This window comes from Aethalodelphis obliquidens, unplaced genomic scaffold (genome assembly GCF_003676395.1).
Source record: "Aethalodelphis obliquidens isolate GAN/ISIS:26980383/991018 unplaced genomic scaffold, ASM367639v1 scaffold95, whole genome shotgun sequence".
Lineage (NCBI taxonomy): Eukaryota > Metazoa > Chordata > Mammalia > Artiodactyla > Delphinidae > Aethalodelphis > Aethalodelphis obliquidens.
Genome location: NW_020838039.1, coordinates 3,134,488 through 3,160,225, shown reverse-complemented (window position 1 = coordinate 3,160,225; position 25,738 = coordinate 3,134,488). Strand labels below are relative to the sequence as shown.

At 36.7% G+C, this 25,738-nt stretch overlaps 1 protein-coding gene across 1 annotated transcript in view; it reads left to right on the top strand.

Moving 5' to 3' along the window:
• ARHGAP24 (Rho GTPase activating protein 24) overlaps window positions 1-25,738 on the top strand; it is a 506,772-nt gene that overhangs the window by 84,928 nt on the left and 396,106 nt on the right. Inside the window, exon 2 of the mRNA XM_027095828.1 lies at window positions 2,469-2,668. Within this exon, the coding sequence (XP_026951629.1) occupies window positions 2,489-2,668 (180 nt within the window). The 5' untranslated portion in view covers window positions 2,469-2,488. The remainder of the gene's footprint in view (window positions 1-2,468; window positions 2,669-25,738) is intronic.

Sequence of the window (25,738 nt, the reverse complement as noted above, 5' to 3'; positions counted from 1 at the left end):
GAAGCATTTGATTTTTGAAGAAATATCAAGACTCCTCTATAAAAATTATGGTTATCTTAGTAAAACTTAACTTTACTCAACCAGCAAAAATTGTGGTATTATTTTCCCTTAGGGATATCATACAATCTCTTTTCATTTCTGTTTTAATGAATTGTTACAATTAGTACTATTAAAACACTTTCTGTTGCATTCTGAAGTCATGAAAATATGGGCATTATAGCCAGCAGTTCAGTGAGTGATGCTGTCATTGGTTTCATTAGGCTTATAAACAACACATGCAAGAAGAATCATAAACCATGTTCAAATGTGCACACATTTTTTTACTAAGGGTTGATAGTAGACAAATGTGGAATTGGACACTTGTATTTTTTATATTATTGATGGTAGGTTGATATTTACCTTGAAACCTTTTAGAGGAGATTTTTCAAATTTAATGGAAAGAATTAATATGAGAGGGAAAAAAAGAAGGGCTGCAAAGAAAAAATTTGTTGTTGTGCAATGAATTCTAGATTTGTGTGTGTGCAAGTGGATGTATGTTGGATTGTTTTAAGAGCTTATTCAATTTTATAAGTTAATATATTTGGTTAAAGAATAAATAGGTAATGATGAGATAACAAGTTTTGTAGATGTGAACAATTTAAACACCAGGAAACCAAAAAATATTATTTAGAGTGGTCTAGGTAAGCATACTTATTATCTAAATTATGATACAGCATTTATTATTCATTTAAAGTGAGATTTACTTGGCTCTTTATCCTAGGTCAAGTACTGTGAAAGAAAAGAGATGAAAGTTCCTGCCCTAAGGGCATAACAAACTTGAAGCATCAGGCATGATCCAGTCTCATCACACACATGCACACACACGATGGGAGACTGTTTCCTGCAGTGAGCGGTGATTGCCATAGGAATGCCCTATGAAGAGAAGGAAGTTTCAAGATGTTTTGTAGAGATGAGGGCCTGTTCATCAGAAGGATGTTTCAGGATAAGAAAGGAAAAAGTGGACATTGAATGAGATAGATGGCAGTCAAGTGACCTACCTGAAGATTAAAAGTAGGTTGAAGAGGTGACGATAAAAGCAAGGATGGAGCTAGATTAGAATGCATGCCAATGGAAGTGGCAAAACTCCTGAGAGGATGGTTGAAATGGTCAAAATAAGAAATATTTAGCTCTGCTTCTTCCCTGTAAGTGGAAGGGCAGGACTAAATTCAAAGAAACCAGAAGTCCAAGGTTTAACCCTGTACCTTCAAGGAAGAAACGTAACAGCCAAGGGCTGACAGTCGAAACTTCATGGAATTTATAACTAGGATTGTGTACACATAAATTAATTGAAAAATTAGTAGTGAAAATAAAGACTAGATAGAAAGACAGCTTGTTTTCTGGAATCTTGCTGAAAAAATAGAAGCTTTGTGCATGAATATACCAGAACAGGAGTAATCTATGTTTTATTAATTAATCTGTATCCTTATATCCTCATGAAAGATACAAGGGTAAGAGTGTAGTTTTCACTTTCTGAAAAAGTGCTTAGGAATAAACATTGGCAAGAACCTGCAGGAAGCCTTTAGGACAGGAAAATGTCTTTTGTTCTTAAACACTTGTCCCTGGCTCTCCCAAAAGCCACCTTCTTACTGTGGTGTTTTAGCCTCTCACCTGTAGATTAATATTTCCTCTATGATAAATTAATTTGCTTGCTATGGACAGTGTGTATGACCTTATATTCCTTCACAATAACCTTGAAATTTTCTTCATCATGCAGTTGACTGGAACACACCACTCACTCCTGAAGTTTGAAAGAGACTCACTGGCGGGACATTTTTCTTTTCCTTTCTTTTTTTTTCTTAAGCTTTTTCAGCTGCACTAATTCTTAACCAGCCAAAGAAACTCTCAAGGGGATACTTTGGGGGAAAGGGGAGCAGAGACCTCTTGAGAAATTTTTACATATGTAAAACAAATGTCTTCCACTGAGGTTTTTAAAATAGTCCCTTTAAACTGTAACATGTGTCAGGCTAAGTTTGCTCAAATAATCACAGGCCTGCACAAACAGGTCCCAATCAGTACACACCAGACACAGAGGCCCATTTTCATGAGAGTTATGTTTTTGTTGGTGGTTTTAGTTTGTCTTCAGAAATTGCCTCTTGCGTTGGTGGTGTAGTGGTGAGCATAGCTGCCTTCCCCAAATTACTTCTTAACCCATTATCTCTAGAACTTTCCCATTCTTTAAGTCTACTTAGGAAAAAAGGTATACTATCTCACAGCTGAGTGGGAAGACGCAAGGAACTCTGTCCAAGTTTTCTCCAGGAATATTGTTGTCAGGTTTGTGGTTTGCTTCTAGAAATTTGGTATGTGAGTTAATTTACATTTTTCACCCTACCTCCAGCTTTTTTTTTTTTTAAGGGACAGGAGTAATTTAAGAGGGAATTGAATATATCAGAGCACCTTATTTTTGTTGTTGTTGTCTGTTTGCTAAATAGGAAAGTCCATCAGCTTGGTAATGGAGGAGAGCAATGACTCCATGGAGAACCCCCAACAAGGCCAAGGGCGGAACAATGCCATGAAGTGTGGGTGGCTGAGGAAGCAGGGAGGCTTTGTCAAGACTTGGCATACCCGTTGGTTTGTGCTCAAAGGAGATCAACTCTATTATTTCAAAGACGAAGATGAAACCAAGCCCTTGGTAAGTAGGAGAAAATTAAAGCATTGTGGTGCTTAGTAGTCTAAGAAGTAGAGGGTTTGCTAGAAACTGATGGAGACTGAGGTCAACCCAATCTCCCTGGTCTCCTTCATTTCGTTGGCATCTTTCACACTCTTTCTCATTGTTTACTTTGGTTCAAGATGATGAATTTGATAATTGAGGCCAAGAGACAAATTACACTTGTCGAATATTAATTTTAACTTTTACGAAGCTGTAACAGAGTGTCTGAGTCCCTCAGGCAAACTTACTTCACGTGGAAATGGTAATGGACATCTGCTAGAAGATATATTCTATAGCCAAAACATCTTTCTTTTTCTCGGAAGTAAGTTGAAAGATTTGAAGGAAAACTGTAAATGCAATTTTAAGTAATTTCTGAGACACCTTCAGTATCAACTCTCTGGGGGCTTCCCTCCACTCTAACTCACATAAAATATGGATGTAGTGCTAAACCAGACAATGTTGATACATCCAACCAGCATACACAGTATAGTCCCCTGGGAATAGTTTCTATGTTTCTTTGTGGTTTCTTACTGGTCTTTTATTTACTGTTTCTTACTGGTCTTTTAAATAAAGGAAACAATTATTTTCTCAGCCACAAATCTCTGGGTTGCAATTAGAGAAAGGAAAAATCTCCATCATTCCCTGTAGGTACAACAAGCTTTCTTAGCTGTGATCATTGCTTATCAATTAATGAAAGGAGATGGGAACTGAGGTATCACTTCTGTGTTCTTCCTTCATCTACATCTATAAAATATATAAATAAGAGAAAAAATGTTTTAGATCAGTTTACATAAACATCCCTAACAGTATGTTCTTAAGGCTATTTGCCTTGTATTAAAATGTAAGAATTTAATTAGGAATTTGGATCAAGGCTCTGCTTTAGTATTTTAAATTCCTCAGACATTATAATTTAACAAAGTTCTCATTAGTATAATTGAATTACATAAAGATAGCAATGAATTTACAAACTCTACTCATTTTTTGAAATTGCTATTTTTTTTAGCATATTTTTACCAGGGCCAAGCATTAGACTAAGAATTTATATATATATATATGTTATGAAATGCTTACAATAATCCTGTGAGGTAGGATTATCCTCACTTAAGTATGATGAAATCAATGTTTAGGTGTAATGCATATTACCCAAAGTTAGACAGTGGTGCCATATTTTGCCTCTAGTTAGGTCCAAGTTCATATAGCCTCAGCCAAAGATCTCATAAATCAATAAAAGTATCCCATATTGATATCATGAGAATTACAGTGCATTTCCATACCTGCTATTGTTTTCATTGCAGCAAATCAGTGAAGAATATGGGGGTTATCATTATAGATGAAGAAATTGTGTCTTAGTGACATGAAGCAACATGACCCCCATCATATAGAGATCAGAGGCAAAGGAGTAAAGTCTTTTGTTTCTTAACTCTTACTCTAGGGTTCTTTTCTTGTACCTTGTTTTAAACTATGTAGTACTCACAGTAGGTATTATCCTGAACATAAAATCATTTTTACCAAACTGAGGTTAATGTGAAAAAATGTAGAACGTGGGGGATCCAGTATGGAAACTGTGATATGGAGGACTGTGTTCAATAAAACAGAAGTATGAGTAATTTTCAATATTTTATCCTATGAACTCTTGTTCTGGCGTGGTTTGGGTGGACTGGGTTGTTAAACAGAATGGGTACAAATCAAATGATCAATTAGGTCTCATCTAGAACCTAAACAAGGGATTAGGAGAGAAAACAGAGGTTTCAGGGGCTGAGTGGCTAGAGAATTGAAAGGAAACTGAACAAACATTTTGACTCTTTGGTGAGCTCAGTGTACCTTCTAGTAATGAAGATAGGATACAATGGGTCAAGCTTGAGCTCAAAATTTCTAAAATTTGAGAAATTGCAGATGTCAGAGAATATGCACATGACTGCTCTAAACTGTTAAAAGAGGATATTATCAAATTGCCTTGGCTACTCTTCTCTGTGGAATTTCTTAGAAGGTCTACAGTCACAAATAGTATTCAGTGCAATGTAGTTATTTTGACCAAAAGTTGGAAATATAAATAAGAAGATGCAAAAACTTCTGATTAATTCAAATGAAACTCTGCCTCAAAGTGAAAATTACTTTCATTCATAATATTTCTAAGATAAATAATATTTTGATATTAGTATTAGTTACTAGTATTTGTAGACTTATAATGACTGAAATTAACAAAATAGTTATATTGACAAGAAAATACTAATTCTTATACAAACCAAACATAGACTACAATCATTCCCCCCCTCCAAAAAAGGTTTCTTAATTTTTCTTCTACTTATTACTTGTTAAAGATTTGCTGTTAATAAAGCAGTAATAGTTTGGGGTGAATAACTTTGAATTATTATTCTTTTTTTGGATCATCTTTTATGACAGTACAAGCACCAGGAATTTTGACATAGTACTTTTAAATTTTAATCTTTTACACTGATGTTTAGACATGTGAGCACGGAATCAGATGAAGATCTAGCAATTCCTATATCAGAGGACATTTTGGAATTTGAAAGGACCATGTATTTGACCATGAATGGATTAATTTCTTACTTTAAAGTGAGTTCTTTAAGTAAGCATAGATGCCTGACACATTGTAAGTGCTGCAGCACATTTTTGGACGAGTTGGTGAGTGATTCAGTAAAATATATCTCTAACCAAGCAGGTTTGGGCCAGGACCATGTGCTGTCACTAGTACTGACTATCCTCAGCTTCATGTATCAAAATCATAACGTGTATTTAAAATAATGAAGTTTAAATTACATTAAATAAATCCTGTAGTGATATAGAATAATCCTAAGAATTCGATGAAGAACAATTGAACATCCTAAAAAATGTTAAAACGGGAAAAAATTTAGTTGTTATAAAACCCCTCATTTTATAGATAAAGGGTACGTGTGTGTGTGTGTGTGTGTGTGTGTGTGTGTGTGTGTGTGTATCAACCAAGGGATACTGTTAATGAGTAGCAGATGATGAACTGAAAAATCAGATTTCCTTGCTCCTGATCCAGTGTTCCTTCAGTTTAGGCTTTTGCCTGCTCACAAATCCTCATCTATTTTTTAGATTTGCTTCCAGTCAGAAGTACTGTTTTCAGTATTGTCACTTTCAAGCATAAGAATGCCCTTGACCTTCATATATTTTGATGAGGGCTATTTCAATAATACTGGAGGAAACATCACTAATGAAATGAAAAAAAAAACTTCACTCTTCTAAGCATTCCTAACCAGATGAAAATGTTCAATAAACTTAATCTGGATTGGTTTTCCTCTCTCTTGATAGTATTTCTAAAATGAAAGGATTAAAACCCTTGAAATGTGTGTCCCTCCTGTCCTAGAAAGAGACTCTCAATTTATTTTAGTGAAACTTTCTCTGAGTTTCTCCACTCAATAAAGAGAATAAACTCCATCATTATCCTTGTTATTAAAAACTGCACATCTGTTGGGAGAAACATGTAAACAAAATTATAATTGTGACAGGCTACTATGTAAACACGGAGTGCTCAGAAAACACAGATACAATTAGTGCCAGGGAGTGAGTGGTGACTGGCTAGAGGAGTTGGGGGGAGGCTGTGCAAAGCAAGAGGTGACCCTTACCTGGGGTGCTGAAGGTTGGTGGGAATTTTCCAGTTACATAAATTGGGGAAAGGAATTCAGAGCAGAGGAAAGATATGGAGTTGTAGAATAGATATCTATAAATAGCTCCATATTGTGAGGGCAGCAAAATGACAAGAAATGGGCTTAGAGAGATTGGTGGGGCCACAGCAAAAATGAATGTGTATGTCACACAAAGAGGCTGGATTCTCAGGTGGGTAATGGGAAGCTCTTTCCAAAACACCTGAGCTACTCAAGATGCAAAACCACACTACCCTGTTAGAAAGGAATAATGGTGGCTGTTTCCTGATGTCTCCTCTGGCTGCCGTGATAGAATACCACAGACAGGGATGCTTAAACAACAGAAATTAATTTTCTCAGAGTTCTAGAGGCTGGAAATCCAAGATCAAGATGCTTCCAGAGTTGGTTTCAGGTGAAGCTTCTCTTCCTGGCTCGTAGACAACTGCCTTCCCTCTGTGTCCTCACATGGCCTTTGCTTTGTACACAGGAGAGTGAGAGAGCCCTGGTGTCTCTTCTTAAAAGGACATGAGTCCTATCAAATAGCCCCATCATTATGGCATCATTTAACGTTAAAGGCCCCAAATACAGTCACAGTGGGGGTTAGGTCTTTAATGTGAATTGGGGGGGGTGCGGCCCAATTCAATCCATAATACCTAATATGTTGAAAACCTATGTTAATAAATATAATTTTCTCAGTTAAGTTTTTCTTCCATCTGTACTGTCTATCTTCATGTCTACTAGAACCTAATATATGTGATTTAGTGCATTTTAAACTTAACTATTTGAACCTAATATTGATGTTTCATATTCTTATTCAAATTGCAAATTCAAATTCTCCTTTCTCTGGGGACAGTACCTGGTTTGTAAACAAGACTTTCCAGCCTGTAGCCAGGGTTCTCTTGGCAATATATTGGAGGTCTATCTCAAAATATAACTGCTTTATATTTAATATACATCAAACTAAAATCTTTAGTATCCTATACTTTTAAAAATGAAACTTTAGTTCATCTAGGCTGAAACCCTCTCCAGAAACCATTTTCTACAGTGTTTGCAATTACATGGATACAGATTTTATTTAGAACAGATTTAAAAATAAAGTTGATTTTTGTTGTTTCTGAAAAAACAAACACGGAAAAGTGATGTATGTAGCCAACTTTGAACATACACTAATGCATCCTTTATTTCTGTTACTCATAGAACACTACTGTAAACATCCTATAGTACTGTATTTTTTCACTTTTTGTTTAATATTTTTTCTATTTTAATCTTTAAAATAAAGCTCTATTTACATACAGAAAAAAGTTTAAACTTATACTGTATGGAAGAATTTATTTTTAAAAAAGTCTTCCATTTACCTGCATACTCCTAGGACTTTTGGGTAGCTATGAAAAATGTTTTAAAACAGATTTAAACTAAGTTTGTGACAATTTTGTTTGCCTATTTTTCATTAATAATCATGACAAATGACTGTGGCTTTAGTTACAGATATTATAACATGGGGTAAGCAGCTGAGTTATAAAGTATGATTATTATAGCTACCCTAAAAGTAAGACAGTTATATAGATTTTGTTAAATGAATTTAGTGATAAATTCCTAGTACTTTTTTGGAACCATTTGTTTTACTTCTATCCTGAAGTATATTATTACTTAAATAATAACCAAGTCTCAAGTATGGGCATACTAGTGAATGTCTCTGACATACCCTGGGTACTAGAACTTGACACTGGAAAGCATTCATTTTTAGAAGCCAGTCTGGCACTTCTGATAAAATGACTAAAATCCAAACAGGCACTAACCCAATTAATCTAGTCTAGACTTTCTACAACAGATATTGATCCACTTGTGTGGGGAGGGTTTTTCTGGACATGATGAGGATGACACTGTATTAGATCACAATGGATTTTATTAACTTAGAGAACAAAGTGATCTTCAGTGAATTATAACCTGAGGTCTGACCTCTAAATGTGCAAAAATTGATTACCGATTTAAGAGTAAGCTCTAATTTTATATATTTAATGAAACTTGTGAGTTAACGAAATCTAGAGATCTCTAAGGCAATTGCTGTTCTCTGTTAAAGTATATGAGCCAGGGGACTTCCCTGATGGTCCAGTGGGTAAGACCCTACGCTCCCAATGCAGGTGGCCCGGGTTCGATCCCTGTTTGGGGAACTAGATCCCACATGCATGCCGCAACTAAGAGTTCACATGCCGCAACTGAGAAGTGCACATGCCGCAACTAAGAAGTATGCATGCTGCAACTAAAAAGGATCCCTTGTCGCAACTAAGGATCCCTCATGCTGCAATGAAGATCCTGCGTGCCACAACTAAGACCCAGCGCAGCAAAAATAAATAAATAAATATTTATTTTAAAATATAAAGTATATGAGCCAGAAGCAGCCAAAACCCCGACTGCGTGTTTAAAATAATACTGGAGGGACTTCCCTGGTGGTCCAGTGGTTAAGATTCTGTGCTTCCAATGCAGCGGGCAAGGATTTGATCCTTGGTCAGGGATCCTGCATGCTGCATGGCACAGCCAAAAAATAATAATAATACTAAAAACCTTGAAACTTGAATTTCAGCTTCAAATCTATAACTGACTTTCTATGTAGCATCTAAGTCTTTTGCCATTTAAAAAGACACATAAGAAGGTATTGTGTGTCATCATAAATTTTTAGGAACTCTTAGCTCTTTCCTAGAAATTATATCAAAAGATAGTGTTATTAATATAAAATATTTAATTCTGCTATTTGTTGAATAATTTTTTATTGCTTATAGAAGTCACCTAGGCATGGCATTTATTTATTTCAGTGTGGTTAAAACAGGCTTTTGAGTTACATTGTTTGGTTTGAATCTTGATTCATCTACCAAATAACTATGATATACTAGGTAGTGATTAAGCTGGTTTAAGCTTCAATTTACTAATCTGTGCAATGGGATAATAGTAGCACCTACCTCATAACATTAAGAGGTTTAAATGAGATAATTTATGGAACGAATCTTAGAAAGCAGTAGCATATAGTAAGCATAAAATAAATGTTAGCTATTTTTATAATATTAGTTTGACAAAAAGAGTTTATTTCTTGAGATGTTCACCCTAATCATTCATTCATTTCATTATTTTCAACACATATTTATAGATTTCGAGTGTACCTGTAGTTATTATGCTAGATTCTAAGAAACAAAAAGATGCTATAACTGATGGTATAAAAAGATAGACACCCCACGCAAAAAACAAAAAAAGATTTAAAAGGAAGAAGCTGATTTCTTTCTCAGGTGAAGGTCCAAAGTGATTCTAGGTAAGTGAGGAGGTCTGCTTCAAAAAACTGTTTAGAAACTTAAGCTGCCAGTGATTTTGCCATTTTAACTTTTGGCTTCAAAATTCATCATGGGGTCATTTCCTTCCCAGTCACCTAGAAGGCAGTATAAAATAGTGTACTGCATAGAAGGATTAGGTGGACTGATAGTGGCTTTTATCACTGCTATTCGCATTCTGTTAGATAGAACTGAGTCACATGATCATTCCTAACTGCACAGGAGGCTGGGCATGCAGCCTAGCTTTATCCTGGGAGCAGAGGAGAATGTGGGTATGAAAAAAGAGTTAGCAGTCTCTGCCACAGAGACAAATAATGCTAAATATCCATGAAGGTGGTGCTCAATTCCAGTGGCTGTTATAGACAATTGCAGTTACCGTACAGTGTAATGAGTATTAAAATAAGCAAAGTATAGAGAACCATTAGGAAGCCACGGGAGGGGCACCTATAACCACTTCAAGGTTCAGGGAGAGTTTTTCAAAAGAATATATATTTAACCTGAGAATTGAAGGAGAGCATAACTTTATTACAAGCAGTTGGGTTGATATATGTGGCAGAATTAAAGGTGTAGGTTATGGTCCTTCAGTAGATTGTTGGAGAATTGATAATGGCTGAGTATTTCAGCACCTAAGAAAGAAGAGAAGCAGTGATTCTTCCCTTGCTTTTATGTGCCTATTTTTCTTGGTTTACTGGATTTAGAGCTAAACAGTGAAAACAGGGCTTATTCTATGTATAGCTCACTGTGGACGAATCCAAAATGCTCACCTATCCAAAAAGCCCTCCTCTGACAGTCCCGCAACTCTGTCTGGTGTTCCTATTGTTCATTATTTTGTACTGTGCAATAATTTCTGGAAAAAATTTTGAAAGGCAACTATGCCACAAACACTTGGTCTTCTATCATCCGTTATTACCTTACCACGAATCATGGTAATCAGTCACTTTTGACTGTAGGAGGAAGAGCTGAGAAAATCTGCTGCTGCTGGAGAGGGTACTTAGTATGGAAGAGCAGCAAAGCATGTCTTGGACGAAGGGAAATTGATGGATGGGCATGGTGGCCAGAGGGATCAGTGTGAGAGAAGACTTCATCGTCATAATTTCCTCTAGAATTGATTCTGTCCAGCGTGGTCATTTCTCTGGAAAGCAGTTGAGCCCAGTTTCTTTTTTTTTTTTTTTTGGCCGCACTGGGTCTTTGTTGCTGCGCGCCAGCTTTCTCTAGCTGCGGTGAGCGGGGGCTACTCTTCCTTGTGGTGCACGGGCATCTCATTGCAGTGGCTTCTCTTTTTGCCGAGCATGGGCTCTAGGTGAGCGGGCTTCAGTAGTTGTGGCACCGGGCTTAGTTGCTCCGTGGCATGTGGGATTTTCCCAGACCAGGGATCGAACCTGTGTCCCCTGCATTAGCAGGTGGATTCTTAATCACTGTCCCAGCCCAGTTGTTCTGTGTACAGGTTCTAGGATCAGACTCCCTGTGTTCAGCCTAGACTTGATCACTAGCGATAGGCTTTGGGTGAGTTACTTGTTGTTTACTTGGGTTACTCACACATATGTAAAATGTGAGTAATAATAATACTTATCTAATAAGTAGTTGTTAGCATACATGAAATGACGTTTCTAGAATACTTTTACAATATGTGGCCACATATTAAGCACTCAGTAAATATTGACTATTGTTACCACCACCACCACTACGATCATCATCATCATCATCATCATCATTTTTACCATCTTTTACCATCAGGATACCCTGACACAGCAGTTTAGAAATCAGGTTCTATAATATATACTTTATTAATTGTGTAACAAAGGGAATGGTAGATGATCAGCCCATGTAAGTAATGCTAACTTCAGAGAAGAAGATAACTTGTTTTCACTTGTGATCTATGCTGCCAATACACTAAACTCAAATGGAAAAATTCTCCAAAAAACCTTTGCAGAATGTCTTTTCTCTTTGTTTAAGTTACTTTTGGGGCCCCTTCAGAGCTTATCAAAATGATTATGAGGACAGCCAAGGAGTCTTGAAGGATTCTTTCTGGACCATCCCAGAGAGAGGCAGACCTAGTATTCTCGTCTCACACACAGCACACTTTCCTCAACAACAATTTGGAGAGAGATCTACTGGAGTTGAATCCCTTGAGTTCCGCTTCTAACATTTACTCATATTGACTGAAGGCTTTTGTATTTGTGATGCAATTCAACAGACAGAACCAGATAATTCATATGCTATCTCATTAGCATAAGTTTAGGTCTATTTCCATTATCCCAACTAGTGGAGAAGAGAATGTAGGGGAAAAAAGTTAATGGTTGAAAATATAATTTGAATATTTATATTTTTAGTGCTTAGAGTAATATATTTTAAATGACTACATTTTCTTCCCCTGGTGTATGCAGTATTTCATAGCTATTTGCTATTCATTTTCTTTCAGGTTTCTTTTGAGCACTCAATCTTTCTTGCCATTCTTCTTTAGCTTTATCCTGCATAAATCCAGATACTCTCTGTTTTCTAGTGTTATTACCATATGTTCATTCATTCAGCGACTGTTTATCAATTGTAAACTACATAAATTATAATTTACAAAATGTTTGATCGCTTTTTGTGTAAAAGGAAGCAACCCTAGATACATGAATTGTTAATCTTACTTTCCGAATTTTGGTTTCTTTCCCTTAGCATATTTTCAGGGTTCATCCATATTGTAGCATGTATTAGTAGTTCATTTCCTTATATGGCCTAATAATATTCACTTGTCTCGATATGCCACATTTTATATATATATCCATTCTCCAGCTGACAAACATTTCGGTTGTTTCCCACTCTGGGACTATTATGAATAATGCTGCTATGAGCATTTGAGTACAAGTTTTTGTATAGACATATGTTTCCATTTCTCTTGGTTATATACATAGAAGTGGAGTTGATGGGATATACAGCAACTGTATGTTTAACCTTTTGAGGAAATATGCCAGCCATTTTTAATTATTAAATTCCAAACTGATTTAACACTCAAGCCTCACACTGGTTTATTTATTCATTTTTTTAAACATCTTTATTGGGGTATAATTGCTTTACAATGGTGTGCTAGTTTCTGCTTTATAACAAAGTGAATCAGCTATACATATACATATGTTCCCATATCTCTTCCCTCTTGCATCTCCCTCCCTCCCATTCTACCTATCTCACCCCTCCAGGCGGTCAAAAAGCACTGAGCTGATCTCCCTGTGCTATGCAGCTGCTTCCCACTAGCTATCTATTTTATATTTGGTAGTGTATATATGTCCATGCCACTCTCTCACTTCATCCCAGTTTACCCTTCCCCCTCCTAATGTCCTCAAGTCCATTCTCTACGTCTGCATCTGTATTCCTGTCCTGTCCCTAGGTTCGTCAGAACCTTTATTTTTTATTTATTTAGATTCCATATATATGTGTTAGCATACGGTATTTGTTTTATTCTTTCTGACTTCACTCTGTATGACAGACTTTAGGTCCATCCACCTCACCACAAACACCTCAATTTCATTTCTTTTTAACGCTGAGTAATATTTCACTGTATATATGTGCCACATCTTCTGTATCCATTCATCTGTTGATGGACACTTAGGTTGCTTCCATGTCCTGGCTACTGTAAATAGAGCTGCAATGAACATTGTGGTACATGACTTTTTTTTTTTTCTTTTTTTAACATCTTTATTGGGGTATAATTGCTTTACAATGGTGTGTTAGTTTCTGCTTTATAACAAAGTGAATCAGTTATACATATACATATGTTCCCATATGTCTTCCCTCTTGCGTCTTCCTCCCTCCCAATCCCACCCCTCCAGGCTGTCACAAAACACCGAGCCAATATCCCTGTGCCATGCGGCTGCTTCCCACTAGCTATCTACCTTACTACGTTTGTTAGTGTGTATATGTCCATGACTCTCTCTCGCCCTGTCACAGCTCACCCTTCCCCCTCCCCATAACTTCAAGTCCGTTCTCTAGTAGGTCTGCATCTTTATTCCTATCTTACCTCTAGGTTCTTCATGACATTTTTTTCCCTTAAATTTCATATATATGTGTTAGCATACGGTATTTGCCTTTTTCTTTCTGACTTACTTCACTCTGTATGACAGACTCTAGGTCTATCCACCTCATTACAAATAGCTCAATTTCATTTGTTTTTATGGCTGAGTAATATTCCATTGTATATATGTGCCACATCTTCTTTATCCATTCATCCGATGATGGACACTTAGGTTGTTTCCATCTCCTGGCTATTGTAAAGAGAGCTGCAATGAACATTTTGGTACATGACTCTTTTTGAATTTTGGTTTTCTCAGGATATATGCCCAGTAGTGGGATTGCTGGGTCATATGGTAGTTCTATTTGTAGTTTTTTAAGGAACCTCCATACTGTTCTCCATAGTGGCTGAACCAATTCACATTCCCACCAGCAGTACAAGAGTGTTCCTTTTCTCCACACCCTCTCCAGCATTTATTGTTTCTAGATTTTTTGATGATGGCCATTCTGACTGGGGTGAGATGATATCTCATTGTAGTTTTGATTTGCATTTCTCTAATGATTAATGATGTTGAGCATTCTTTCATGTGTTTGTTGGCAATCTGTATATCTTCTTTGGAGAAATGTCTATTTAGGTCTTCTGCCCATTTTTGGATTGGGTTGTTTGTTTTTTTGTTATTGAGCTGCATGAGCTGCTTGTAAATTTTGAAGATTAATCCTCTGTCAGTTGCTTCATTTGCAAATATTTTCTCCCATTCTGAGGGTTGTCTTTTGGTCTTGTTTATGGTTTCCTTTGCTGTGCAAAAGCTTTGAAGTTTCATTAGGTCCCATTTGTTTATTTTTGGTTTTATTTCCATTACTCTAGGAGGTGGGTCAGAAAGGATCTTGCTGTGATTTATGTCATAGAGTGTTCTGCCTATGTTTTCCTCTAAGACTTTGATAGTTTCTGGCCTTACATTTAGGTCTTTAATCCATTTTGAGCTTATTTTTGTGTATGGTTTTAGGTAGTGATCTAATCTCATACTTTTACATGTACCTGTCCAGTTTTCCCAGCACCACTTATTGAAGAGGCTGTCCTTTCTCCACTGTACATTCCTGCCACCTTTATCAAAGAAAAGGTGTCCATATGTGCGTGGGTTTATCTCTGGGCTTTCTATCCTGTTCCATTGATCTATCTTTCTGTTTTTGTGCCAGTACCATACTGTCTGGATTACTGTAGCTTTGTAGTATAGTCTGAAGTCAGGGAGCCTGATTCCTCTTGTTCCTTTTTTCGTTCTCAAGATTGCTTTGGCTATTCCGGGTCTTTTGTGTTTCCATACAAATTGCGAAATTTTTTGTTCTAGTTCTGTGAAAAATGCCAGTGGTAGTTTGATAGGGATTGCATTGAATCTATAGATTGCTTTGAGTAGTAGAGTCATTTTCACAATGTTGATTCTTCCAATCCAAGAACATGGTATATCTCTCCATCTATTTGTATCATCTTTAATTTCTTTCATCAGTGTCTTATAATTTTCTGCATACAGGTCTTTTGACTCCTTAGGTAGATTTATTCCTAGATATTTTATTCTTTTTGTTGCAGTGGTAAATGGGAGGGTTTTCTTGATTTCACTTTCAGATTTTTCATCATTAGTATATAGGAATGCCAGAGATTTCTGTGCATTACATGACTCTTTTTGAGTTATGGTTTTCTCAGGTTATATGCCCACTAGTGGGATTGCTGGGTCATATGGTAGTTCTATTTTCATTTTTGTAAGGAACCTCCATACTGTTCTCCATAGTGCTGTATCACTTTACATTCCCACCAACAGTGCAAGAGGGTTCTCTTTTCTCCACACCCTCTGCAGCATTTATTGTTTGAGGATTTTTTGATGATGGCCATTCTGACTGGTGTGAGGTGATACCTCATTTTAGTTTTGATTTGCATTTCCCTAATGATTAGTGATGTTGAACATTCTTTCATGTGTTTGTTGGCAGTCTGTATATCTTCTTTGGAGAAATGTCTGTTTAGGTCTTCTGCCCATTTTTGGATTGGGTTGTTTGTATTTTGATATTGAGCTGCATGAGCTGCTTGTATATTTTGGAGATTAATCCTTTGTCAGTTGCTTCATTTGCAAATATTTTCTCCCTTTCTTAGGGTTGTCTTTTCATCTTGTTTATGATTTCCTTTGCTGTGCAAAATCTTTTAAGTTTCATTAAGTCCCATTTGTTTATTTTTGTTTTTATTTCCATTTCTCTAGGAGGTGGGTGAAAAAGGATCTTGCTGTGATTTATGTCATAGAGTGTTCTGCCTATGTTTTCCTCTAAGAGCTTGATAGTGCCTGGCCTTACATTTAGGTCTTTAATCCATTTTGAGTTTATTTTTCTGTATGATGTTATGGAGTGTTCTAATTTCATTCTTTTCCATGTACCTGTCCAGGTTTCCCAGCACCACTTATTGAAGAGGCTAACTTTTCTCCATTCTATATTCTTGCCTCTCCTATCAAAGATAAGGTGACCATATGTGCGTGGGTTTACCTCTGGGCTTTTTATCCTGTTCCATTGACCTATATTTCTGTTTTTGTGCCAGTACCATACTGTCTTGATTACTGCAGCTTTGTTAATATAGTCTGAAGTCAGGGAGCCTGATTCCTCCAGCACAGTTTTTCTTTCTCAAGAGTGCTTTGGCTATTCAGGGTCTTGTGTTACCATACAAACCATGAAATTTTTTGTTCTAGTTCTGTGAAAAATGCCATTCGTAGTTTGATAGGGATTGCATTGAATTTATAGATTGCTTTGGGTAGTATAGTCATTTTCACAATGTTGATTCTTCCAATCCAAGAACATGGTATATCTCTCCATCTGTTTGTATCATTTTTAATTTCTTTCATCAGTGTCTTATAGTTTTCTGCATACAGGTCTTTTTTCTCCTTAGGTAGGTTTATTCCTAGATATTTTATTCTTTTTGTTGCAATGGTAAATGGGAGGGTTTTCTTGATTTCACTTTCAGATTTTTCTTCATTAGTGTATAGGAATGCCAGAGATTTCTGTGCATTAATTTTGTATCCTGCTACTTTACCAAATTCATTGATTAGCTCTAGTAGTTTTCTGCTGGCATCTTTAGGATTCTCTATGTATAGTATCATCTGCAAACAGTGACAGCTTTACTTCTTCTTTTCTGATTTGGTTTCCTTTTATTTCTTTTTCTTCTCTGATTGCTGTGGCTCACACTTCCAAAACTATGTTGAATAATAGTGGTGAGAGTGGACATCCTTGTCTTTTTCCTGATCTTAGAGGAAATGATTTCAGTTTTTCACCATTGAGAATGATGTTGGCTGTGGGTTTGTCATATATGGCCTTATTATGTTGAGGTAAGTTCCCTCTATGCTTACTTTCCAGAGGGTTTTTATCATAAATGGGTGTTGAATTTTGTCAAAAGATTTTTCTGTATATATTGAGATGATCATATGGTTTTTCTCCTTCAATTTGTTAATATGGTGTATTGTGTTGATTGATTTCTGTATATTGAAGAATCCTTGCATTCCTGGGATAAACCCCACTTGATCATGGTGAATGATCCTTTTAATGTGGTGTTGGATTCTGTTTGCTAGTAGTTTGTTTCAGATTTTTGCATCTTTCTTTGTGACATCTTTGTCTATCTTTGGTATCAGGGTGATGGTGGACTCGTAGAATGAGTTTGTGAGTGTTCCTCTCTCTGTTATATTTTGGAAAACTTTGAAAAGGATAGGTGTTAGCTCTTCTCTAAATGTTTGATAGAATTCGCCTGTGAAGCCATCAGGTCCTGGGCTTTTGTTTGTTGGAAGGTTTTTAATCACAGTTTCAATTTCAGTGCTGGTAATTGGTCTGTTCAGGTTTTCTATTCCTTCCTGGTTCAGTGTTGGAAGGTTGTGCTTTTCTAAGAATTTTTCCATTTCTTCCAGGTTGTCCATTTTATTGGCATATAGTTGCTTGTAGTAATCTCTCATGACCTTTTGTATTTCTGCAGTGTCAGTTGTTACTTCATTTCTAATTCTATTGATTTGAGTCTTCTCCCTTTTTTTCTTGATGAGTCTGGCTAATCAATTTTGTTTAGCTTCTGAAAGAACCAGCTTTTAGTTTTATTGATCTTTGCTATCGTTTCCTTCATTTCTTTTTCATTTATTTCTGACCTGATCTTTATGATTTCTTTCCTTCTGCTAACTTTGGTGGTTTTTTGTTCTTCTTTCTCTAATTGCTTTAAGTGTAAGGTTAGGCTGTTTATTTGAGATGTATCTTGTTTCTTGAGGTAGGATTGTATTGCTATAAACTTCCCTCTTAGAAATGCTTTTGCAGCATCCCATAGGTATTGGGTCATCATGTTTTCATTGTCATTTGTTTCTAGGCATTTTTTTATTTCCTCTTTGATTTCTTCAGTGATCTCTTGGTTATTTAGTAGTATATTGTTTAGCCTCCATGTGTTTGTATTTTTTACAGATTTTTTCCTGTAATTGATATCTAGTCTCATAGTGTTGTGGTCGGAAAAGATACTTGATACAATTTCAATTTCCTTAAATTTACCAAAGCTTGATCTGTGACCTAAGATATGATCTATCCTGGAGAATGTTCCATGAGCACTTGAGAAAAATGTGTATTCTGTTGTTTTTGGATGGAGTGTCCTATAAATATCAATTAAGTCCATCTTGTTTAATGTATCATTTAAAGCTTGTGTTTCCTTATTTATTTTCATTTTGGATGATCTGTCCATTGGTGAAAGTGGGGTGTTAAAGTCCCCTACTATGTATGTGTTACTGTCGATTTCCCCTTTTATGGCTTTTAGCATTTGCCTTATGTATTGAGGTGCTCCTATGTTGGATGCATAGATATTTACAATTGTTATATCTTCTGCTTGCATTGATCTCTTGATCATTATGTAGTGTCCTTCTTTGTCTCTTGTAATAGTCTTTATTTTAAAGTCTATTTTGTCTGATATGAGAATTGCTATGCTAGGTTTCTTTTGATTTCCATTTGCATGGAATATCTTTTTCTATCCCCTCACTGTCAGGCTGTATGTGTCCCTAGGTCTGAAGCTGGTCTTTTGTAGACAGCAAATATACAAGTCTTGTTTTTGTATCCATTCAGCTACTCTATGTCTTTTGGTGGGAGCATTTAATCCATTTACATTTAAGGTAGTTATCAATATGTATGTCCCTCTAACCATTTTCTTAATTGTTTTGTGCTTGTTATTGCAGGTCTTTTCCTTCTCTTGTGTTTCCTCCCTAGAGAATTCCTTTAGCATGTGTTGTAAAGCTGGTTTGGTGGTGCTGAATTCTCTTAGCTTTTGCTTATCTGTAAAGATTTTAATTTCTCTGTCGAATCTGAATTAGATCCTTGCTGGGTAGAGTAATCTTGGTTGTAGGTTTTTCCCTTTAATTACTTTAAATATGTCTTGCCACTCCCTTCTGTCTTACAGAGTTTCTGCTGAAAGATCAGCTGTTAACCTTATGGGGATTCCCTTGTATATTATTTGTTGCTTTTCCCTTGCTGCTTTTAATATGTTTTCTTTGTATTTAATTTTTTATAGTATGATTAATATGTGTCTTTGCATGTTTCTCCTTGAATTTATCCTGTATGGGACTGTCTGCACTTCCTGGACCTGATTGACTATTTCCTTTCCCATATTAAAGAATTTTTCAGCTATAATCTCTTCAAATATTTTCTCAGTCCCTTTCTTTTTCTCTTCTTCTTCTGGGAGCCCTATAATTCGAATGTTGGTGTGTTTAATGTTGTTTCAGGAGGCTCTGAGACTGTCCTCAATCCTTTTCATTCTTTTTTTCTTTATTCTGCTCTGCAGTAGTTACTTCCACTATTTTATCTTCCAGGTCACTTATCTGTTCTTCTGCCTCAGTTATTCTGCTATTGATTCCTTCTAGAGAATTTTTAATTTTATTTTTTTGTGTTGTTCATCATTTTTTGTTTGCTCTTTAGTTCTTCTCAGTCCTTGTTAAATGTTTCTTGCATTTTGTCTATTCTATTTCCAAGATTTTGGATCATCTTTACTATCATTTCTCTGAATTATTTTTCAGGTAGCCTGCCTACTTCCTCTTCATTTGTTTGGTCTGGTGGGTTTTTACCTTGCTCCTTCATCTGCTGTGTTTTCCTCTGTCTTCTCATTTTTCTTAACTTACTGTGTTTGGGGTCTCCTTTTTGCAGGCTGCAAGTTCGTAGTTCCCATTGTTTTTGGTGTCTGCCCCTAGTGGGTGAGTTAGCCTTCCTGGCTAGCTGTGGTGCACTACTCCCCTTCTGGCTGTGTTCATGCAGCCATTCTCAGTCTTCTCTCTTCTCCCTGGGATCTGACCTCCAAAGCCTGAGCCTCAGCTCCCAGCCCCCACCTGCCCTGGCAGGTGAGCAGAGAAGCCTCTCAGGCTGGTGAGTGCTGGTCGGCACTGATCCTCTGTGCTGGAATCTCTCCACTTTGCCCTCTGCACCCCTGTTGCTGCGCTCTCCTCTGTGGCTCCAAAGCTTCCCCCCTGCCACCCCCATCTCTGCCAGTGAAGGGGCTTCCTTGTGTGTGGACACTATTCCACTTTCACATCTCCCTCCCAGAGGTGCAGGTCCCATCCCTATTCTTTTGTCTCTGTTTTTTTCTTTTTTCTTTTGCCCTACACAGGTATGTGGGGCATTTCCTGCCTTTTGGGAAGTCTGAGGTCTTCTGCCAGCATTCAGTAGGTGTTCTGTAGGAGTTGTTCCACATGTAGATGTATTTCTGATGTATTTTTGGAGAGGAAGGTGATCTCCACATCTTACTTCTCTGCCATCTTGAAGGTCTGAAACTCCTCATGCTTGGTTTAAATCTCATTTATGTTGCTCCACACTGTATCCCAGTGCTTGCCAGCTTTGGCGGGGCACACGCAAGGGAGGAAGCTCAGGTGCACTTTTTCTCCTCCCCTTTACCCTCGGCACTGTGTGTATGTGTTTGTGTGTGTCTGTGTGTTTGATTGTCTGTCTGCATGTTTGAGAGTCCCATGGACTGGATACACTTTCCTTCTCTTTGAGGTCGCTGAACTGGCAGTGGGGAAGAGGAGAGCAAGAACAAATACATCTCTGCCTAAGAGCCTATCATTGTAAGGAGACTATAGGGCCATCTTGATTTCTCCTGATTCTTTGGCGAACTTGTGGCTCTTTATGACCATCCTTACTACCCAGAATGTTGGAAATGGGGCTGTATCTCGTCCTCTTTTTTCACCCTTCAGCTCTCAAAATGAGCAGTACACCCACAGCTTCTTGCTCCTAGGAGGTCATTACAAGGCCACCCACCTTCCCTGGTTAAACTTGAGCTCCTGGAAATACATACATGGTCACCATGACAAATGTGGTACTGTAGGCTCCTCCACACTGCCACAGAATTTTCCCTGCCCTGCAGTTCTTTTGTCCATTATTCAGGGATAGGTGAAGAGCAGTCTAAGCATTAAGCTACCAGTCTCTCTAGTTGCCAGCAATTCTCCTGGAGTTTGTTCTCCCTTGACTAGTGAGGGTTTTGGCTTTCCCCCAGACTTCTTTCCTTAGCAAGAAGAAGTAGCTGATGGCATTTGTTGTCTTTCCAAATTTAACATCTTTTTATTTCTGGTTTTAGATTCTAGAAGTCAGTTTGGGACAATAGAATAATTCCTACTCAACACCCTAGTACAAAACTGTCATAATATTACATTTTTCAATTACAACTCATGAATCAAATGTACATACTTTCTTCTCCCAGGTAAGTGGGACTAATATTCTCTCATTAACCACCAATTCTAGAGATTGTCAAAATCCTTCATGTGTCTGATTTCCCATGATTATTACCTTGGAACAATATTCTCTTCCATTTATGAGCTAGATACTCAACATATAGTAAGTAATGCATATATTTTAAATATGCTAAATTATTTTGTTTTCTTTTCTCACTCATTTTTCCTGTTTGTGTCATAGTCATGGAAGAGATTAACAGAATCAATTCAAGGTCTTAGCAGAATCCTCAGTTCATCTTTGCAAACCTGGATTCCTACTTAAATATATTTTTCTAGGTATGGGATCACATATGGTTAAATAATGTGTTATCCCTCGCTAAACTTAAAAAAATTTAGTTTGGATAAGTAGATGCACATCTTCTACTTGGCCTATCTTTTGGCTAATCTTGAGAAATTGTCAGAGGGATGACTAGAATAAAGAACTGAATCTGTAGATGTGAGCTCACTGATCTAGATGTGAGCTCACTGACCTAGATGTGGGTTGAATATGCAATAGTCCTGGCCTTTCTTGCAGTGGGCACTGATTATTTGAATAAACCAACATAACCCTAACTTGACTGTGTTATTTAACATTTAGAACCTTCTCCAGGGAAAGCCGGAAACATCAGCAGTAAAACTCTAATACATTTTCAGACAGCTTTGCAGTGCCAAATTCCTGTGTCTATTTTGAACCTTTTTCCTTGTTGTTTTAATTTTTTTTGATGACTAGACTTACTACTTATATTTTTCTCTAGATTTTAAAGAGAAAATTGACATTCTGCCAATTTCTGTTTTTTACAGTACACATGGTGGTGCAGGAGCCAAGTGTTTTCCTGGGTTATGGACTTTATTCTGCCATTAATGAAAAATATCACCTTGTGTTAACCAATTCTCTTAGTACTTCCTCTGTTAAATGAGGAGATGAAATTGATGGTTTCGGAGTTGCTCTTTGATCGCTGGTTTCTAGAAGTTTTGCTTAGCCTCACAAATGCTGCTGCTTTCTAAAAATTAAACTTTCATAATTCTTCCAGTGAACTAATATTTTTGATTATTTCCCAGATCATTACATTTGCCTATAAAATGTGCATGGAATATCCACAGATATTTTGAAAACGGGACACTTTACCTTTTGACCATACTGGGGGAAAATGAGCAGTCATTCCATTTTCAAACTAGACAAAGATTTCATAAGTATTCTAAATGTTCTGTGTTAGTTTGCATTTCGAATATTTAAGCAAAAATCTTTGGTGAAGGCAGTTTTACTCATTATCACAGACAGTGACATAATTGCTCATCTAAAATACTGTTTTCAAAACTTCCTCTTTAAAGTATCATCATTTCACATGCAATTGTGATAAGAAGACAGTGGTTATTTAAGATGTTGTTTCTCCTTTTAACTCTTTAAAAATGCTTAAGAATATTTTAGAGATACAGACAATGACTTTGCTCCCTCTGAAGCCCTTTCCTTCCAAAATTATGAGATGCAAAACTCATGAAATAGAAAACTTGGCTGGATTTTATAAACATGCATAAATCATTCATAAGACTGTTGTTTACTGTTTGAGATTCTATCAGTGAATTCCTTTTCCAAGCAGATACTGCGACATTCTTTGTGTCATTGTTCAAAACATTTACAGTGGGGTCAATTAAATATCAGGTATTCATTTTTAAATCTTGTAACACATCATAGTATTACTGGGGAAAGAAACTCAGAATACTTACAGATCTCAGATAATAGTATGAATTGAAAGTTTCAACATATTTTAATTAAAATATTTTAAATCACATAATTTGTTTTTATCATAGAAATAATTATTGGCAGAAGCTCTATTTGTTGTCTTTCCAAATTTACACCTTCCTAGTCAGCTACTTCAATAGAAATTACATTTTTGTTTCTGCCCTCTTCTCTCCTCTTGCATTCTAGACTGAGGAATAGGAGTCATGTGATGCTATCCTTGATGGCTTTTATTTTGTGGCATTCCATGTAGTTGATACCTTTCTAACCTTTTGTTTTGATGTCTCTTAAAAAGTTAGATTTTCTCTTATGAATTATATTAGCAATTTTACTGAGTTCTCAGAAACTAATATAGTAATAAGCTTTCCTATGTTAGAGTGTAACTAAGTCAAGCTGTTCCTTGATTTCAAATATTTTATTAAAGGGTCAATTAAAAATAATTCCAACTAATAAAAATTAAAAATACATTTTAACAAGTAATCTGACTCTACTGTAGCTTTCCAGGGAGATGAAAGGGGATAAACATTTATTGTGAACTGTTATGTGTCATGTTCTGTGCTCAGTATCCTATTTACATTATTATCTCACTAATTCTCAGAGTAACACTATATGCAGAGTTTTTTAATCTATGGGAAGACTGAGCTTCTTAAGGGTTAGGGTTAGCATTAGGGTAATCTATGTTCCAAAGATAACAAATGGCAAAACCAGGCAGAACAGTGAAATAAATAATATAAGAAGAAATCCAAGAAGAAAAAAAAAATGTTCTGAGGAGGTGAGCTGGGTCTAAACTAGAGTTGAGATGTTTTTGAGTAGATTCATTCATTAAATAAAAGAGTAAAAAAGAAGAAATGGATAAATAAGAGTGTAGCTTGCATACAGCCCTGATGAAGAACCCATCATTTGAAATAATGATGACAATTTAGAGGCATCCTTGGGTTCTAGGAATTAGGTTAATAACTCACAATTTTTGCTGAGAGGTGCTGGGATAGGGGATGTTGGCCTTCTGTAGAGGATACTTGGCAGTTTGGGAGGTATCCTCAGAGTAGGTATTCAAGATGGTTTACAGACCCTGCTAAAACCCACCCACCTACATCTAATACTTAGTTTTTGCAGTCATTCATGAAATGAACCTCTGTTAGCTGTGTAGGCATTTGCAGGTGGTCCCCACTTCTAGCTGTTTTATATTACACCACTCTGATCCATTAACACCACCTGATATAAACCTGAGTTTTATTTCTGGCTTTCTTTACAAACTCATACAATGAAGAGGATGCATGGACAACAGCAGATGTGATGCGTTCTATTTCTGACACAAGACAAAAGTGATACATAGCAGGGGCTGATGACTGTATACTAAATTACTATCTGTAAAATGGAAATGGATAATCAGGAAATATACCAGAGACTGACTTCTTAGGCATGTGACAGAGAACTGGGGAGAACATGTACTAGCCTATCAAAACCGTTGCCTGTTGAGGGCATTTTCACTGGTCATTGTGCTAGTGGTGGTTACCAGCAATGGGTTAAAAAGACCAATCCAGAGTGTGTGCAGACATTAATCGTCATCCCCCCTTTCATTCACCAGGGACTAATACCTAGAAGGGAAAAAAACCAATTATCTCTTTATCCTTTGCATCTAGTTTGTTCTTGGCCCAATATATAAAGGACTTGATCCTGATACCTCATTGGAGGAACAATTTATGACTCCCTGAATCTCTCTGAGTTTCTTTTTGTGTCTCTGCATCTCTCTGTCTTGCTTTTTTTCCTCTTCCTCCATTCTGTCTTCTCAGTGTTTGGTTCCAGGGACTTTCATGCCTGATAAAGTTGAGAATTGCTTATATTCGCACAGCTCATGTTTTTGAGCAGAGTTTCAAAATCTAGGTCTTCTGCTGTAAGCACTGAAACTAGAGAATAGGTCATAATCCAGGATGTGCCTGCTTCTCAGAACGGGAGGTTGATGAATTCTCTATCAGAATTTTTAAAGTATTCATAGTAATTTAAAAAATCTGTGTAATTATTATATAATCAAGGGCTGTCTCATGTTTTCAATAGCAGTGTTTTGTTTATAATCACATTGGCCTCAAGCAGTATTCCTTAATTGACCCAACAAAAGAATAGAGGTACATTTCATACAGAAAAGGCTGCATTCCCTTAAAGCGAAGGCCAAGTGATGTCACCATACGATACTGTCTAATAAAAGTTTCAAAGTCATTAGCATGGAGATAATTTGTAGGCAAGTTGAGGCATCACGTGTTCCCTGTGCAAGAGTAATCAGTACCTGATTCATGCCATCAGTGATAATTAATTTTAAAAAAATCATCTAGTAGATCACATTATGTTGATAATTTATAATGATAATAGTTATAATAAGGGAGACAGCCATGTAACACATAGTAGTAACATAGTAAAGTGCTATGAAGGAAATGTACAGGTACCTAGACAGACAATAATGATGCAATAGTGGAGGAAGGTGGGGATACTGCAGAATGATGAAGATTCAGTCATGCAAGGAGAGGAGGGAAGGACATTCTGGGCTGAAGCAATAGCATGCACAGGGAAAACAGGCCTGTGTGCTGGTGACCTCTTTGGTAAGGGGTTTCTGATCATTCCTGCCTTTATCTTGAGAATGGTTTCAGCCCAACGAACAAGCAGGGTTGTTCTTCTCCATCAGCCAG